At 41.3% G+C, this 19234-nt stretch overlaps 1 protein-coding gene across 1 annotated transcript in view; it reads right to left on the bottom strand.

Moving 5' to 3' along the window:
* The window catches only part of VPS53 (VPS53 subunit of GARP complex), a 90034-nt gene that overhangs the window by 44546 nt on the left and 26254 nt on the right, over positions 1 to 19234 (bottom strand). The window contains exons 5-10 of the mRNA XM_008168958.4: positions 13806 to 13892; positions 13392 to 13507; positions 12014 to 12133; positions 5746 to 5824; positions 1021 to 1164; positions 206 to 348 (exon numbers count right to left, since the gene is read on the bottom strand). Coding sequence (XP_008167180.1) covers positions 206 to 348; positions 1021 to 1164; positions 5746 to 5824; positions 12014 to 12133; positions 13392 to 13507; positions 13806 to 13892 — 689 coding nt within the window. The remainder of the gene's footprint in view (positions 1 to 205; positions 349 to 1020; positions 1165 to 5745; positions 5825 to 12013; positions 12134 to 13391; positions 13508 to 13805; positions 13893 to 19234) is intronic.

Here is a 19234-nt window from a genome sequence, read left to right as displayed (position 1 = left end):
TATTAAATGTATTTCTGCGATTCTCTTTCAGGATTATCACCTAAACAGCTTTTTTTTTTTCCCCTTGCAAGTCCCAAGCAGTAGCCATCCTACAAAGACATTTAGCAGCAGCATTTAAAAAATCTTACAGATCTGCCATCAACTCAGGGAAAAACACCGATTGCTACAGTATGCCCTCTTAGCAAAATTCACTGTTTGTGCTCACCTCGTAACATGGCAGAACTCAACGGCGATACGCTCCGTCATGCACCACTCCTGCGGAAACATACGCCCGTACTTTTCCTCGTAGTCCATCAGCTGACGTTTAATCCAAGCATAGCGTCTGTCAATTTTATCTAGCCAGGCGACCTGAATGAGATGAAGAACACTGTACAGTCCTGCAGCTGCTAGTATTTAGACATGTTGCCTAAGTCTATTCTAGTGCTTTAGAGAAGAAGCGGGGCTAAGAAACTTGAAGTCATATGGAATTGAACAACAAAAATAATACTTAGCACATCTTCAGACTTCTTAAATACAGGAGGGATTTTCAGACATGCCAAAGTGATTTAATAGCACAAGTCTTACTGAATGTCAGTGGGAGTTGTGCTCTTAAATCACTCAGGTGCTTTTGAAAAGCTCACCCATTCTCTCATTTATTCCCAGCAAGGTACATATTATTCCCGCTTTAGAGAAGGGGAATTTGAACCCCCTGAGGAAGTCAAGGGGATTAGAGTTTAGGAATTCCTGGATTCCCATTTTCAGCTGGCTTTCAAACTCTGGCCCTTGGGCCACTAGTTGCCTGCAGGTTCCTTGCTAGTGCTGCATAGAAGGAAAAAGTACAGCCCAAGACCACATCTCCTAAATCATCATCCACTCAATAGCACATCGTTAAGTCGTTACTCATCTCGGACACAGTTAGTTCAGAAACAAATATTACAAAATCAAGCTGGGTAAGTATGAAATTAGTAGCTGCCAACAAAGCAAAATCTGTTTCTTTTGCAAAACGTAAAATCCAACCAAAGCAGGCTGTGTTCCACTTACGTCTTGGTTTTCCTGGAAAAGTACCAGGTATTCCGAGAGGTGTTGTTTAATAAATTTCTTGATGATTTCCTGTTTGATTCTGGGATCTAAGACGTTAGCAACGAGACATGCATCACGGAGGACATTGCTGGGTCCGCCAGGCCTCTGTCAAAATAAACAAGAACAAAAGATTTACTAGCCAAAAAGCCTAAAGGAGAGATTGCAAAATCTACTGGCTTTTGTAGCGTCATCTTGTTTTTGTCCTCTACTATTAGTTCCCTTTTCCCACCACTGCTGCTGCTGCCCCTGCTTATTGACGCTCAGGTATCTGGGCTCTGGTGGATGAACAATGAAACATCTCTCAGCAAAAGGTGCCCTGTGGCTTGACAACGCGATTGGTGCCTGCTGGAAAAGCGCAACCAGCTCGGCACATCATTTTTGTTAAGCCCTTCACTGTACCCAGAATAATTCTCTGAAGGAGGAGGGCTAACAAAGCAATCCTGGGACAAGCAAACGTGTTCCCACCCACATGGAGGGCCAAAATATAAAATAAAAATAAAAAGCAGACAGGAGTTGATCAAAGCTTCAACATTTAGAAAGTTATTTGATTGCTGGTCAACATTGGCACATACCACAGCTTTACTGCAGAAGACCACAAACATCACAGTTGCTTAGAAGCATCTTCAGTAAAATCCCACGCCCCAGGGGAGTTTCAATTGGACACAGAGTTACTCTTCGTTCAGGGGCAACTCCAAAGCCTCTCCATTGATTTCAATGAGCTTGAAGTAAGGTTGCCATTGTGCAATCCCTGTTCTTAAACATTTGCTGCGTTCCACCAGTGCAGTGGTGGGCAAAGCGATCCCTATACTTGTACAAGGGCTTAGTAACATTTCTAAAGTGTTTTGAGGCCCATCTGCATGTAAGATGCTTTATTCTCAGAGAACTCTAGGATTTGCAGGAGGGACAAGCAAGAAGAAGTAAGCCAAGTCTAAGAATTGTTACATGTATTATCACCAACTTTTGCATCCCCATAGCGTCAAGCAGGCCAGTCTTGGTCCACTGTGGGAGAACAAAGAGACAGTGCCTGTCCCAATGTTGTTACCTTTTATAAAAAAACGTGGCCTAGATCTGTAAAACAATGCAGCTCTGCTGGTCTTAATAGCTATAACAGCTGACCCCAGCTGAGGATCTGACCTTGGAAGTGAATTTTTAAATTAAAAATAAGCGATAGTGACAACAGTGGTCAGAAGCCAGAGACTGGGGGGCTGCCACTTTGCAAGCTTCCTTTACACAGCCTTGCCATCACAATTCAGTCATGACCTGCGACACACTTTAACTGCTCCTAACCAGGATCTGCTACTGCTAGGACCTTTGATGTGGACTAACCCTCTCGCTACAAGACTCATTTTGTTTGACAAATAAGCCAGATTTGAGCCCAGGCCTCCAGAGAAGGAAAAAACTTAGGACATTAACTGCACCTTCAGGTGCTCATGTAAAATATTAAAAGTAAACCATGAAACTGATGAGACTCTGTTGTATTCATGGGTCATGTCCCTGGGCAATGAAACTGCAGGTCTCTTTGTCTGTTAGTTCCTTGAAGAGACAAGGCAAATGATTTATTAGGTACATGGTCAAGGAGCAGTGGTGGTATTTTGGAAGACAGAGTTAGCTCCTCCCGTGCAAGGAATCCAAATTCTCCACTGAGCAAACAGTAATTCAAAATTATTGCTGGACTTCTGCTTCTTAGTATGCACGAACATACCGGCTCATTGCAGCATAGTGGGGTTTTCATTTTTATGCTGCTCCAGGGACTGGCAATGGAGCAGAGAGGCCTGGCTAACTTTTACAATCCATATACACGCACACTTCCAGCAGCAGGTAGAGCTCATGAGGCAGATTGCTGAATTAGGGAAAGAAATGTGAACTGCAGCCAGCCGCTCTGCTCTACGAAGTCTGGACAGTCAGAGCCTCCCCTTGGGACTAACTTCTTTTGTGTTAGTGTTGTCTTTTGTAAACAAGGTTTTTGGTGGCTGCTGGGTAAGCTCAGTAGAGAGTATAGTAGGAGAGCCATGCACAGCCAATCAGCTGGGTGCCCCCCAGAATTATTAAAAGCTAGGACCAAGCACAAGAACTTGCTCTCTGTAAATACACCAGGAGGGTAAACAGCTATTTAAACTAACGGACGGTAGCACAAGAAGAAAGGGGTATACATTGATCATGAATAAGTTTAATCTGGAAAAGAGAAGAAGGTTTCTAACCATAAAAAGTGTTTTCCTAGGCAGCCTTCCAATAGGACACCATCCTGATGCAGCCTCTCCGAATGATCAAAGACATCAAACAGTATGAATTCCAGTTGGATGAAAGGATCCGTTTTCTAACTGAACAGGTCCCACTCTCTCAAATGGTCACCCAATGCTCTCTGAAGCAGTATGATCATCTACTCCAAGTGCCTACCAAGTTCCCTGCGGGAATCCACCGAGACTCTGACCCAGCGAAAGCAGGATGGAAAAGAGCGCCAGAAGAACTAAAGCAATGTGTCTAGATGTCGTCAATACGCACCTGTCCCTCAGAGGCACCGTAGCCCATAAAGCGCCAGATTTGGCTCAGGCAGAATATCATAGAGGCGTGTAATGCGTTCAGCAGCCTCTACACTATCCAAACAGCACGAGAACGTACCCAACCTAACTTTCCACTAGGGGTAGTGAGGGCAAACAGTCTAACTAGTTTTGATAAATCTGGATCGATACATTTTATGAACAGGATGATATTGGGTTGCCAGCAACAGCAGGGGACTGAGCTTGATGACCCAGAAGGTCCCTTCCAGTGCTGTTTTGCTAAGTTTCTAAGACATTATTATTTATGGTCACAGGGAGAGGATACAGGAATATTGAATGAGTATCTATGGCTATAGAAAAACAAATATTAACAGTTAATGTTTTAAAGTGCTAATTAATCCCAACACCACAACTGGGAGGGAGGTAACGTTAACCCCATTAAAACAGATGATGTAACTCAGTGGCTCTCAAACTTTTTTCCTGGTGACCCCTTTCACACAGCAAGTCCCTGAGTGCGAACCCCCCCCTTATATATTAAAAACACTTTTTTAGATATTTAACACCATTATAAATGCTGGAGGCAAAGCGGGGTTTGGGGTGGAGGTTGACCGCTCGCGACCCCCCATGTAATAACCTCGCGACCCCCCGAGGGGTTCCAACCCCCAGTTTGAGAACCTCTGATGTAACTGAAGCAGTAAAATTAAGTGACTTGAATCAGTGGCTGAAACACAATCAGGGCCACCCAGAGGATTCAGGGGGCCTGGGGCAAAGCAATTTTGGGGGCCCCTTCTATAAAAAAAGTTGCAATACTATGGAATACTATATTCTTGTGGGGGCCCCTGTGGGGTCCAGGGCAAGTTGCCCCACTTGCCTCCCTCCCTCCCCCCGGGCAGCCCTGATCACAATTCCAGTTCAGAAAATCCAGGCTCCGAGCTCTGTCCTCTGCTCACTTCAATATGCTTCTGATTCATCCAAGCACACTTTAGTTTTACTCTGCAATAAGGATCCTGTAGATGCCAGATGAAATTGATTGCAATCTCACAACTACCGAGTATGGATCTAAAATACTGTGAGAGAAACTTAACGCCACATCTCTCACATAGAATCACAGGACTGGAAGGGACAAATGCAAAAAGTGAACCAACAGGATAAACAGTGAAAGGTAAGGGCCTGCTCTTGCAACCCCGAAGGCCTGATCCAGAACATTATTAATGAATTGTAGGACTGGAAGGGACCTCGAGAGGTCATTTAATCCAGTCCTTTGCACTAAAGGCAGGACTAAGTATTATCTAGACCATTCCTGACAGGTGTTTGTCCAACCTGCTCTTAAAAATCTCCAATGACAGAGATTCCACAACCTCCCAAAGCAATTTATTCAAGTGCTTAACTGCCCTGACAGTTAGGAAGTTTTTCCTAATGTCCAATCTAAACCTCCCTTGCTGCAATTTAAGCCCATTGCTTCTTGTCCTATCCTCAGAAGTTAACGAGAAAATTTTTTCTCCCTCCTCCTTGTAACAACTTTTTACGTACTTGAAAACTGTTATGTCCCCCCTCAGTCTTCTCTTCTCCAGATTAAACAAACCCAATCTTTTCAATCTTCCCTCATAGGTCATGTTTTCTAGACCTTTAATCATTTTTGTTGCTCTTCTCTGGACTCTCTCCAATTTGTGCACATCTTCCCTGAAATGTGGCGCCCGGAACTGGACACAATACTCCAGTTGAGGCCTAATCAGCGTGGAGTAGAGCAGAAGAATTACGTCTTGTGTCTTGTTACAACACTCCTGCTTAAAACATCCCAGAATGATATTTGGTTTTTTTGCAACAGTGTTACACCGTTGACTCATATTTAGCTTGTGATCCACTATAACTCCCAGATCTTTTTCCACAGTACTCCTCCCTAGGCAGTCATTTCCAACTTTGTATGTGTGCAACTGATTGTTCCTTCCTAAGTGGAGTACTTTGCATTTGTCTTTATTGAATGCCATCCTATTTACATATATTTACTTGATGGAAAACAGTAAGAAAATGACACGCATTACACTACCACCCAGGAGACTAGGTTTCTTTCTAAAATATCTCCTAAAACAAGTCACACATAGATCAAATAGTAAATAAAAGCCCAAGATGATTATGCTTGACATTTCATTTGAACAACAGACTGTTCATTAGAGGGAGAAAAAAGCCACAATACCTTTGTGCCCTGGGAAGGAAAAGCTTCTTCAAAATCTGCCAAGATTTGTTGTCCTAACTCATTTTGGGCAGCCTTTACCCTGCCGGAGAAAGAGCAAGCAATTACTTTGTTCCCGGAATTACAACTAGTTGTTTTGTGTTTGAAATCGACAAATGTTGCTAAAACATGCTCTTCAACACAAGCAGCTAGATGAAAATACACAAAAATGTAGCATAGATTAAAGTAATATCCACATGACGTAGGCTATTTCATCAAAACTGGGTCAGGTGGGATTTTTTGGGTACATCTGGCTAACAAGTCAGTGCTGTGACAGTGTTTATTAAGTTCTAATGGAAGAAAACCTTGATTTTAATCCCCCCCTTATAAATTAGTGCTGTCATTCTGGATCAGTTTCTCAGCTGGTATAAATCAAAGTAGTTCTTTTAACTCCAATGGAACTATACCAGTTTACACAGGCAGACAATCTAGGCCTCTATCTTCATGTGCACCATTGATATTTTAATTAAAAGTGTATTTTTAATGTATAAAAGGCTTCACAAAACCTCTGTTTCCAGAGTGGAATTATTCACAGCTCCCAGGTGGACTGACCTATTGTTAAATACCTCCATTCGAGTATCATTTGACTATGGTCACACATAATAAGTCCTTTATTTCTTTAGGAGAACGAAAAAGCTAGGACTTCAAGAGGGTGGAAATGTTTAAACAATCTTTTGTTTTCTTTAAAGAGCCATATACAAGATCCATCTTTTGTTTGACTTAGCTGAGAGAACAAAGCTTCTAACTTCCAGAAATAAAAGTTGACAGGGCTTAATTGATTCTTCTAGAGAAATGGAAATGCCTACACATTCTGGAATGTGCCAAAGTAAATAGTTAAGCATTTAAGTCCCTTTGCAACCCTTGAAACCTTCCATCACTTTTTACTGTACTGGAACTGCTTTAAGGACTAAAACGGATTATACAAAACTGTGGATTGTTCCATAGAGACAGATATGTTAGCAAGAGCGATTGGGATTTTTTTTTTTTTTAAACGTTTATTGAGGGTGGATTTGGATTGTTTAAAAAGACCCTCCAGCCATATCTAAGAAGGATTTGCTTCTTTAATATTCCCAGTTCAGTTCCAGCAATAGCTGAAATGCTACAAGAAGTGACAATAACAAAGTGGGATTCTTTAACTGTCATTTTCCCTTAGGTGCCGAAATGCAGAAAAATCCATATCAGGACAAATGACAGTGAGATTTTCCGTTTGTACGTATATATTGAGGTACGGCTCTCACAATAGGATCTGCTTTTCCCCGGTTTAGATGGATCTTCCTTCCAAAAGCTTTCCACCTGCAACGTTGAACGCAATTCTCACTTACGTGCTTTGCTGTCCGGTGCTATTTGAAAGTTTATACAAACGCTCCAGGTTCAGATCTACAGTAAGACTTCTATTTTGTGGTCAAGCTTAGAGCTGGCTGAAATTTGGGATTTCTGGCTTGCACCAAATTTTTAAATGTCCTGAGAACTGGACATTTTGGGGTGGGGTGAGGTGGGGTGGGGGAAATCCTTTTGGAAACACCAGTACAAGGTGCTTCTGAAACAAATTATGCTCCTCAGAATCCCAGCTGCGGCTGACTGAAATTGACAAGATTCACATCAATGTCAGTCATTGGTTACCCAGACTGGCAGGGTCACTCCCATACCGCACTACAGACCCCAAGGCTTTCGGACTCCTAGGCCAGCTGCTCCCCAGGGCTGACTGACTCTGTTTGGTCGGAACATTTCCAACCAGCTCTAGTCCAGATATGAAAGGAATTTTATTTATATAATAAAACTATGAGGGAAAATTGTAGCAACAGAGAGGCCCACTCCATCAGCCCTTACTCATGGGTGTAACCCTGTTTAAGTCAGATGAGTAACTCAAGTGAGGAAAGACTATAGGATCAGACCTCTTGATCCTCAAGAAAAAAAAAAGTGGATTGAGAAAGCAGCATCTTAATGGACTAACAAACAAGCTTTTGGGCTCAAAACATGTCTGGAGCCATGTGAATAAGAGACTTTATATGAACATGTGGACCTGTTTGCTGTAATTCCCGTTTCCTTAAATTTGACAGGATACAGTAATATCAGTATTTGACTCCAGCTGAAATACAAAGTACAAAGGAACCTCAGAATAGGAGAACTGCTGGCTTCTAAAAAGCTGAACGAATTAAAGAGGCCCTGTCAAGTAGTTATAGACCCAATTTTGGAATTTGTTGTTTTAGGCACTAATTCAGAAAAGTACTTAAGGATGTGCTTAACTTTAAGCAAGTGAGTAGTCCCAGTGACTGCCAGGGGAGTGCCCACACGCTAAAAGTTATGCATGTGCCTTGCTGAATCAAAGCTTTAAAATAGATTTTAACTAAATCTAACAAACAGAAATCTCTTCTTTTTAAAAGAAGTCAAGGATGACAGGTGTGATTTTGTGATACTTTATTAAACATTCCCCTCATTGTGACAAACTCAAAATATTAGAACAGGGAAACAGGAAGTGTAGTGAGTGAGGCCTCAGTCCGGCTACACTTACACATCTGAGTGACTTCACTCGTGTTAGCAGTCCCAGGCCTATTTGCACATGTAAAACACGGCACACGTTTAAGCGTTTGTAAAACTACAGTCTTGTCTTGTTTTAGTGCCCAAGCTGAAACGCAAAGACGAAACCAATAGCATCGATGGTGAAATATAAATCAGAAGTTAAAAATTTCAGCAGTTTTAGCCATTCCAGATGTTGCTAGTTTAACTCAGTTTTGGACGTTTATTAATGCTAATTTTATGCTGACAACATCTCTTTACCTGATTCCCAGCAAGTGCTGGGACGGTCACAGAGCAGCCACCTTGAACCTAAATAGCCCGGACTGGACATTTCGCTATGGCTGGACACACGCCTTCAACCTTTGGCTACATGGGTATTAGCAAAGGCTTTGTTTCTCTCCTACCCCCCTACTTTTTTTTTTTTTTTTTTTTAAATAACTTTACTAAGTTTCAAATAACAGTAAATTACTAGAAACCACAATTCCTTTTGCCAAAGCTACCAGAAATATTAGACTGCGCCTGGCAGCCTGCTGAGATAAAAAGAGGCTGAACTAGCCTGTTTTTCTGTGGTAGACTTATAATTATGTCTCTTCTAAATATTTTCCAGGCTTTTTCCCCTCACTATCTGCAAATCTTTTTAAACCATTTTCATGGGTGGGTTTCTCACCACTAATTATATCCTCCCTCTGCAGATAGAAAGCAGAGCAGAAATGAGAGATAACAGTATCTCTGTTTACTGTGATCAGCATCCTTTAATACACCACAAGTAGTTGTTTTAAGAAGCATGGCTGGAAAAAAATATCAGCTGAATTTGAATGCAAAATCTGATGCTCAATGGATCCATATAAAGCATCAATACAAGAACCTGAATAGAAGAGGATCTACCCAAATCTCTTATAAAGCACCTGGTGAGTTACTTACCAAGAACTGTAGAAATACAACAGTTAAATGACATACAATTAAGTTTGGCAACATCAAGCAGCAAGAACCTAAATTAAAACCATATTTCTTGCAAAAATCCACCCAGTAGTGTTCAGCTGTCCCTTTTCTTTCCCAAGTTTTCACATTTGGCTTCATCTCATTCACTCTGAACAAGAGAACTAGTCAAATAGTCATGTAGCAATTTAAGAAATAAAATAATCAAAATGATTATTGTTGTTGTCGTTCTTCATCCAACTCTACTTTTAAGAGGCATTGCTTGATTTCACAAACACGCAAGGCCCCTCAACCCACTTTGGGTTGCATTGATTGTTAATCCAAAGAACAAATGAATGGGTACACCAAAAATAATAACTTGAAAGGATGAAAATAGTATTAAAGCTTAGAAAATCTTCTTCAATGTTACATTCACCATTAAAACACTTCCAAGCAAGAAAGAGAAAAGAAATGCAAACTCCAAATCATGCTGGAACATGGACACATGTACTCAAACTCAGTCAGATATTACAGAACAATAAATCATTTTACAGTAAGTTGCTGCCTGTCAAGTACTAACGAGATCCTAGCAACGTGTTGGGTGTAGCTCTTCTTTCACCCCACAAACAACCACTTCTATCTTTACCAGATGGTGCGTCTGTAACTGTCTAAACAGAGAAAGGAAAATCCCACAAAGAGGATCTTAAAAATAGTAGGAACAGACTTTCCCTACGCTTCTAAAAGCCTTATCTTAGAGAGGCCGTAAAACAGAAAAAGATTTTCTTCCCGGCCCCCAACAGATTTTGTGGTAGGACTTGATACCACTGTGTCTTTCACCGGCATTATGAAAAGTTTTCATTTTACAGTCCAAGCCACTGTAAAATAAATGGCTGCACATTAGAAAAGGAACCCCGGGCCGAATTCTGGCTCACTGCATAAGCAATTACGTATATTAGCTGCAAAAGCAGCATTAATATGTGGCTGTGTAAGGGCCAGCAATAGTCCCATCCACGGATCCCCGCTCACAGCGGATTGGTACTGTGAAGAGCAGGAGTAATCTAGAAGAAAAAGGACATAGTTCTATTTCTGGGGTATGGCACGTACATGGACCATGGCCTTAATTCAGTAAAGCATTGAAGAATTTGCTTCAAACTCACTGATTATGATGAAGCTTAAGCAAGTGCTTGAAGTTAAGTCTGCGTTAAGTGCTCTGTCAAACCAGGGCACATGCCTATTATCCCTAGGCCTCTCGGTAGACTCTGAGGGGAGCAGTACTGGGGTGGAACACATGCACCACCACCGGGTTTTCTGGAAGAAGGGTCAGTGCAGTACAGAGGAGCGGTCAGATTCTGCCTGTATGTTTTCAGTGTTCAGATACACCAAAACAATGACATCAATATTGCCTGCAATCCTATACTGCCTTGGACTGCTAGTTGCTTTCCCTAGGAAGGATGCCATCGAAAGCCACTCTACACACTGTATCTGCAGAGCTCCGCCAAGCCCCTCTCATATACCAAGCCCCCGCTTTGATATCTGAGAATGGCAGTCACATGCATGCAAAAAAGCAAACATTAGGCTAAAGTAAAGACTAGGAGTTCACATTACTATGAAAACATTGTCAGTCCATCCCCTGCATGAACGTTAGCAGCACACGTTTAATTTGATTCTTTGGATCTGCCTTTAGCACTGTCTCAGGCAGTTCTGTACTCAGTGTTGTTCATTTTAACCACCAAGGAGTGAGGGGGATGGTAAAACACACTAGCTGTCTCCTAGACATTTTCTCAGCCCCATCCTCAAATTCCCAACTGAAGCCATCCCACCCCAAGGCGGCCTGGGTGGGTCACTCAACACTGATCCTTAATCAGCTAGATGGGGGTGGTACTGGGTGACAAGATACACTGCTAATTCAAGAAGAGACCAGAACCAGAGATCAAGGCTGAGTATCCCATGCAGCAGTGTAGAGAAAGACCACAAGCTCAGCTCACTAGTTTGGATTTTGTTATTAAATCAATTCCAGAAAAACAGCACCATGACCAAGCTGGGTGAAAAAGTTTCATAGCAGAACCAGGCATGTTTTGTCCATTTATTTTTTTCCTGGGTGGGGTGGTGGCTGCAAACCTCAATTGCATTCGTATTGCTGAGCTCTGAGCCAAGTGGGGCCAGTTTCAGGTGGAAACCATACAAAACTCAGTGGATTCAGAAAAGCCTTATTTGGTTATTTTGAGGGAAATAAAGTGACGACTCCAGCTGCATGAACCAATGGGAATCGGATACACATGAAGCTCCAGACTCAACACTATGGGGAAAAGTTCTGCCCTGACTTAAGCTCTGTGCAACTCCCTTGAAGTCAGGTGGAAGTCAGGACAGAAACGGGCCCCGAGCATTATTTTGTTTTAAATGTACATATCTTCTACTTTGTGTTACACTTCTGGGCCAAAGTCACGAGGCTAAGAAAGTGGTGGAAAAGATCAGCTCTGGGTTTATTACAAATACTGATTCATATGAGGTCACATAAAACAATGTTCACTGCTAATAAATTAATTACTGTGCCTATTAAAAGCCAGGCAATGGGAAGCTCAGGTCATTTGTGAATTGTATACATATTAATCATTGTTATGAATAAAATGGACAGTTAAAGAGATGAACCAGTTGCATCCAATTTTAAACTATCCATTTTGGCTGGATATAAATTGTAAAGAATGTATCCAGCCTTTAAATTCTTGGAAAAGTTACCCTGTGCAATGCATTTTCTAACTTCCTTTCCCCGCAGGCATGTGAAGTGCACAAAGACTGATCATTTTACCTTTCGGAAAGCTGTCGTATCTGTGAAATCCCCATATATTTGTTGAAGTGCTCTAACACATTCACAACACCTTGCAGGAGATTGGCAACTTCCCCGTACTGTCTCCTCCTGGTCATAGCCCTGAAGAGGAAATCAGAGATTATAAAACCAGGCTCAATGTTAAGGGCAGATCTTGGGTGGCAATTCCATAGATTACCTCATCATGCTCTGGGTCACAGCCACGCATACTGAAATTTATTTGTCTAAAATACACAAATCTTCATTAACATTCCACTGCAGCATTAGAATTTGTTTTAACTGATGCTAAAATAAACGGAGACCGCATACATCTAATAATGCTTCAAAAACACGGACGTCAAAAGTAACTCTTGGCAAAGAACATGTAAACTATTGAATGCATCAACTTCACAGTATGGGTTTGAAGGCAGTAAATGTTATTTTGCCATATTGACCCAAATCAAGATATTTCTCATCCCAGAAGAGTATGAGTTACAGCCTCATAGGGAAGAGAATTATAATGAAAAGCTGTTGGCCTTGACTTTATTGTTAATGTCTTTCATGAGCAAATGACGAAAAGTCAAATTGAATTATTTCTTTTTCTGCATTCTTTTTTAGGCTCTGTACAGCTGGGAAGGCTGGGTTTAACCTATAAGTGTCTAGAAACATGAGGTTCTCTGCAGTGGGCTCTCAGTTGGGTAATTCACTACCATGCAAACCAGGCCTAGCCCTTGTCTTGCAACTTTCCAGTTGCTTGCAAAACTCATCTCATCAACAAGTAAAACTTGTGGATTGCCCCAGCAGTGTGCTCCTCAAGTAAACCAACTAGAGACTACTACAGATAAAGCGTAGTTTCAAAATGCAGGCGGAAGAGAAGAATTGGGCTCCCTTCTCTTGAAGGGTCATTAAACGTACTTCGTAATTTATGTAACAGCACCTGCACACAATAGTGGTGGGCACCTTAGAAATGCAAACAACTAAAGAAATAGATAAATTTCACTAATCTCAAATACCACTTGGGGGATGCTCTAATTTGTAAAGGCCACACTCAGAATTAGGACATCCAACTGAATGGAACAACATTATTCACCAACATAGCAACTATGGTCCTCTAATGCTGATTATCAGGGACACGACTCGAGTCCAAGGCAGCAACAGTAGTTCCTATTCATATGGGACAGGGACTGCAGGACCTACCGGGTACATGCCGAAAAGACCTGACAACAGAATTTATAATAGCCATTGCTAATTCTGTGAGCATACATTCCCTGGAAGAAGAATCGGCTAATAAAGAACTATTTAGATTGCTGTCCAGTACTCCAGAATACAGCTGCAAAGCCCCATATTGATAAAAGCACCAGTGAAAGTTCCTGTGGCTTACTCAAGTGAATCCACACCCCCTGCCAGCATGTGTAGGTGATTGAGGGTAGTGATGGAGGTGGTCAGATGCCGCTTGGCATGATCTAGTTGCTTGATATCTCGTGTGATTTCTTTAACCTAGGGATTAAAAACAAGAGAGACTGATTAAACATCCAAGCCACTACAGCAAATTGTAAGGAGAGGATGTGACGGGCCCTGTCCTCTCTGGAATTGGAACCTTGCTAGCTTCTACAGCCACATTAACATAGGGACAAGGGTTCAGAACCTACATACAACATGTAGAACTAGAGCCAGAATGAACTCTCAATAGCATGTGTTACCAATATGCGACCATTAGGATGGACAAAGCACAAATGCTGGGAACAAAAGAAGATCTCCCGCTCCCTTTAAAGGCCAGGAAGAAACTGACACTCACCATTTGCTCTGATTTTTCCGCCTTGTCTTTGATATCTTTAATCTTACCAAAGAGTTGCTGAATGGCTTTTTGGGCCTCTTCAAGAGCCTGAGAGAAAAGGAAAAGATTCATACTCAGTTTCCATCATCAAAGGAACTACGCAGTTGCTCCCTACCGCAAATTTTGTAGCATTTTTACTACACATAACATTCAAGCCATATATCAGAGGCCAATATATAACTGTATTGTCCCAAGGTTGAATAGAAAGACCTGAGACAAGGAATATTTCCCAAGACATTGTTAAAATAAATTGGATAGGATTTTATTCTTTGTGACCGATGGCTCAATGTGAATTTTATAATGGGACTCTAAGTGCCTGAGTTAAGAGCTCTAAGAGTTTGTTTCTACAGATTACAAACCGGAAAGTCACGATATTTAAGAAAACCAGAATATTTTCCACCCATCTAGTGAAACTGGAAAGACACTTAAAACCTCCACTGATCCACATATTTACAGTGGATCAGAAGAAAATATCTACCCTACCAAAAAAATGTGATAATGAAAGAGGTGCCATCAATGGAAAAAGTATCGAGTGAGTTACCTAGGGGACAGAGGAACTGAACTTGCAGTGTTTGCTAAATGAATAAGTCTCCTAAATAAGGGGGAAGGAGGCTTTGTGGTTAAAACACTGGCCTAGGCCTCAGGAAATCTGTGTTTAATTCCTGGCTTTGCCAGAGACTTCTACTTCAGTGTTTCTATGGCTTAGTTCCCCGTCTATAAAATGGGGATAAGAATATTTAAATTTAAAATTCTTCCATCCCTTATAACTCTTGTTTAATTAGAATGTTCGCTCTTCAGAGCAACACTGCCTCTTCCCAGGTGTACCTACAGCACCTACCACAATGGGGAGATCTTGGTTCCGGGCTCTAGTTAATACTATCATACAAACAATAAATAAAATGAAGAAATCCCCCTTGGTCCAACGCACCAAAATCATGCCACAGAGTGCTATAACAGAGAAACAGCAAAAGGAGTGCAGCCCTCAAGGAGAGAGAGATTTGTGTAGCCCAGAGCGAGGCATACAGCAACACAGGGAACCTATTAAGAACACATCGAGCACATTGAGGATCTCTCATTTCCAAGTTCCTGTTCTGTTTTTGTAAGTACCACGGTGCGATATTGCCATGCATCCTCCTGTCTGTCCATCTGTAGAGTGGTTCCTGTTTTTTTAATAACAACAAAGCTTGAGCTCTGACAGCAAAGGAAAGCAGCACCCAGCATAAAAACCCGGGAGCGCCCATAAGTTTTAAATTAAAAAAAAAAAAAGGAACAAGCCATGTTTTATTTTTACAAAGCCGCTTAGATGCTGAACTGGAGGGTTACAACCACCTCCTAATCTAAACTCACATAGTGCCTAGTGTCTTACAGAACTTTCCCAGGGTCTGCGCTGTAATATTACACAGGGAAGGTCATTATACTTTGCCCATTGTTTCAAGGAAAAAGTATGTGGTGAAATATTTAACACGTTGCAAAGAATAATAGCAAAAGGCAGGAAATTTCTCCTTTCCTTCCTTCCATGTTTCTCTGAGATTTCCACAATGGGAAACATGAGCAGAGGCAGACACAGCAACAGCTTCTTTGCAGGGTCAGAATAAGATTCACAGTCAAGCTCATACATTAGCATCGCTCTTGAAGAGAGAGAGGACAGCATTCTTGTCTGTATCATTGCTACAGTTAAGGGCGTGACAGCACTTCAACTACAAACCTCTGTTTGCAGACATTTGTAAATCAGCTGTAAAAATTCGCTTCCAGACATATTATGATTTAATCACATTTGGGAATTTGACTAGACAAACTGAATCCACCACGGTATGGTAACTTTGTAAAGCATGTATTCAATAAGGGCCCAATTCATACACCCCTGAAACCAACAGACTCTATTTGACTTCAATAGAGCAGGATCAGGCCCTACTGAGCTCTTTAGTTTTAAACACACCTGTACATGTGTCTTATGCAAAACAAGTCACCTGAGGACAAGATCCTCAGCCAGCAAACACATTGATTCACACCACTGAGGAAACTTGCCCCAGGTTTCTTGGCTGCTACTGTACACTGAGCAGCTGGTTTCAATGACATCTCTCCCAAATCTTTCCCTGATCACTGGGCTGGATGACCAATTCTTTGCTTTCAAAGCATTGTGCGTTGTTCTATAATGAAGTGCATCCATCATTTGTTGGCCTAAGTTATTCAGTTCCTTTCGCATCTGACGGTGGTTGTACCTATTTGCTGTCTGCAATTCCATTATCGTCTGCAGACCTGAAGGGCTCATTTACAACAATTTCATTCAAATCATTCCTATTTTCACACCCTCCCTCACTTCAATTCCCTTCCTCCACAAATCACACTTCTGCCAAAGGCCCGCAAGCATCGGCTCTTCCTCCAAAGAAGTGCTAGCAAAAAAGATGAAAATAAACCTAAATGGAAAACTCAAAAGTTATGGAATGAAGGAATGTAAAACCCCACATCTGGGTCACTTGGCTTTCAATCCCAGCCCTCCATTGGTGGGCTCTGGGGCACAACCTTATCTGCATACCTATCTGTAAAAGTGCTTAGCCTTACTGCTGCTCTATTACAGGGGTAATACCATGGCTCAGTCGGTGTAGAGAGCTGTACTCTAAGCACGACTGACATTTTTCTGTTTCACATTTTAATAACTGAATTTGGTTGCCAAATCTGGCACAATAGCTCTTCTGAGGACAACTGCATTTTCTGTCTTGATCACTCACAATTTGGTATTAATTGTTTATGTTCAAGTTACAGAATGAAAATCTACGTGTGCACCTGCTGTTGAATTGTATTTATGGTTAGAGTTTCATCCGTACATGGCTGTTCAGGACAAGGGTGGTGGTAAGTGGGCTGTAGACTGTGGAGAGGAGGCTGCTGAGGCTGAGAAGGGGAACAAAAAGGTGGCCTGTACATGGGCTGTTGAATGACTTGCCTGCTTCTTTTCCTTGCTTTTCATATTTTGCACTCATAGGATAGCAACTAGCAACCTCAGTTCAAAGATAACTAATTTTTTGTGTGTGGAATATATAACATTATGCACAGAGATGGAAGTGTTTGCTTGAAAACCTCCTTATGATCATGCTGAAAACATTAAGTATCTTTTGTCGATTCACTGTTGCGGGTAGTTCAATATCTCACCCTAAGGAAAGTGGGAATGACTCTCTATAGACAGAGGGCTGGATTTTGTGTGGTATTTTCAGTTCCTTACGTGAATAAGACCAAACCCCACAAAGGAAGTAAGTTTAGACCCCAGCACAACTGGTGTGAACTGTGTTTGGAGTGTATCTGAGTGGGGAAAGCCACCTGACCGCATCCTAAAACCGACCTATGAAGTAACTCTACACATAAGCCCTTTCCATCTTTAACATCTCCACCACCAGCTCCCTTTGTCTTCTGCTGTTAAGTAAGCTTCTATTCCATCCCCCTTTTTATATCAAATCCCATGAGCAAGGATATTATTGTAGCTACATACTCCTTGAAAAAACAAATACATTTATCACAATCTTGTGTTTCCAAGATCAAAATGAAGATCAACTTGGCAGAAGGATTCCCCCTCCTCCCCCCCGGAATGGTTTTTTACTTTTTATAATAAATGTGACTAAGTTGGAGAACATTTTATAATTCACTTTCCAAAGGGGAAAAAAGGTCTCATCTCATCAGAATCATGTGAGCATTAACTTTTATCTATTTAACGTTCCTTAGCCAATCATCCAACACATTCGATTAGTGAAGTGAATGTACACCCTACAGAGATAGTTACATCGTTCACCTGCAATTGACATCTTCCTTTTTTTTTTCTTAACTACTCACGTGTGTGAGAGGGAGAGATAGAGTTTGGGTCTTAGCCCCTAGTTTCTTTCTATAATAAAATCTTGCCTTTTATTCCATATCCATTCCCAGGCATATGGATTAAAAACAAAACTAAATTAATAAAGAATTCTCTCTCCCATGTATTTAACCATAGTCTCTGTATAGGTACCAGATCTCAATTTCAGCTATTAAACAGGCCGTTACCAAAGTGATGCTCTTGCATATTCTGAGACTTGGATAGGCCTCTAAAAAGTCAACCCAAAGTCCTTCCCAGAGGCCAGTTGCTACATTTCCTTTTGTTTCAGCACAGCATTGACTGCTACCACTAATTGGTATTTCAAGCCAAGAGGGATGTTGGAAACAGAGCTCTAAATAAAGAGATACAGAGGCCAGATCTGGCCAAGAGATGAAATTAGCTCCCATGGAAGCATCACCGCTCGTTTACTTCATTCTTATCCAAAGCAGAGGCAGTGTCATGACATCCATTTAGACCTTGGACCACCCAAAACAAACTTAGCCTTCAGAGACCGATAATTCTTTGGTATAAGATGCTAAACTGAGCTCCATTCAGAGCCTCCTCGGTGACTATCATGGGGGATGGGCAAACACCAATAACATTTCACAATGAAGTTAAATGACAACCCCAGTGCAGTAACTGACAGATAACCACATTTAGGTACAACAGGTTCTAGACATTGAAGGTTGCACACAAGCTATTGCAAGCTATTGCAAGGTACACGATATTTGCTCTAGATACGCTTTGTACAGAGCTTTTGTATCTAGTTTTATGGGAAAGTCCTTTATTTTCTGCTACAAATATCAAAAGATTATTTCTTGCCCTTACTTACTAATCGATGTTTCTAAGTCTTTGGAGACATACAACATCATATAAAACCAGAATTTGCCTCATTCACACTGAGTAGCACCTTATTCTGCAGGTAGGCCAGCTGTGGCTATTCAAATCAGTAAGATGCCACTCAATGTGAGTACAATATCAGAATCCAACCCTTACCTGTGAAAGGGCCATTGAACGTGGGTTACACTTTCATTATTTAAAATTCACAGACCAAAAAAAAAAAAGCTTCAATAAACTGAAGTATGTATCAATTATATAAGAGAATGTTGGAGTTTTCTCAAAAATCATACAAGGTAAGAAAGCCAATAATTCCATATTTACATTATAGTAAGAGGGCAAATATTAGAAGGCAGGAAAATTCACAGCCACCCAAGCCACCTTAATTCTGCCTTCATCCCTTGCCAACATCCCGTCTGGCACACAATCGCATCTTGCATCTAACATGGAGGTATTCTGATAAAGGTTGCTTTGATACGAGTTTTTAAGAAGTTGGCAGCTTGCCTTAAGGCGACCTCTGCAAAGCACATTAGCGATGAATGTGTGGCTGGTGATTTAAAGCTGTAGAGTACTATGCGAGGTCTAAGAAATATTACTAGCCATCAGTCTCCTGAGTTAAAGATTGCTTTGTTATTTTTACCCTGTGGTACTTAGACAAAATATATGGTGTTGGAATGACAAGTTGCTCTTTGAAGTCCTGTCCACTTCAGTTATCAAAAAT

Source organism: Chrysemys picta, chromosome 19 (assembly GCF_011386835.1).
Source record: "Chrysemys picta bellii isolate R12L10 chromosome 19, ASM1138683v2, whole genome shotgun sequence".
Lineage (NCBI taxonomy): Eukaryota > Metazoa > Chordata > Testudines > Emydidae > Chrysemys > Chrysemys picta.
The sequence above is the reverse complement of the archived record's forward strand: the minus strand, read 5'-3'. Positions and strand labels throughout refer to the sequence as shown.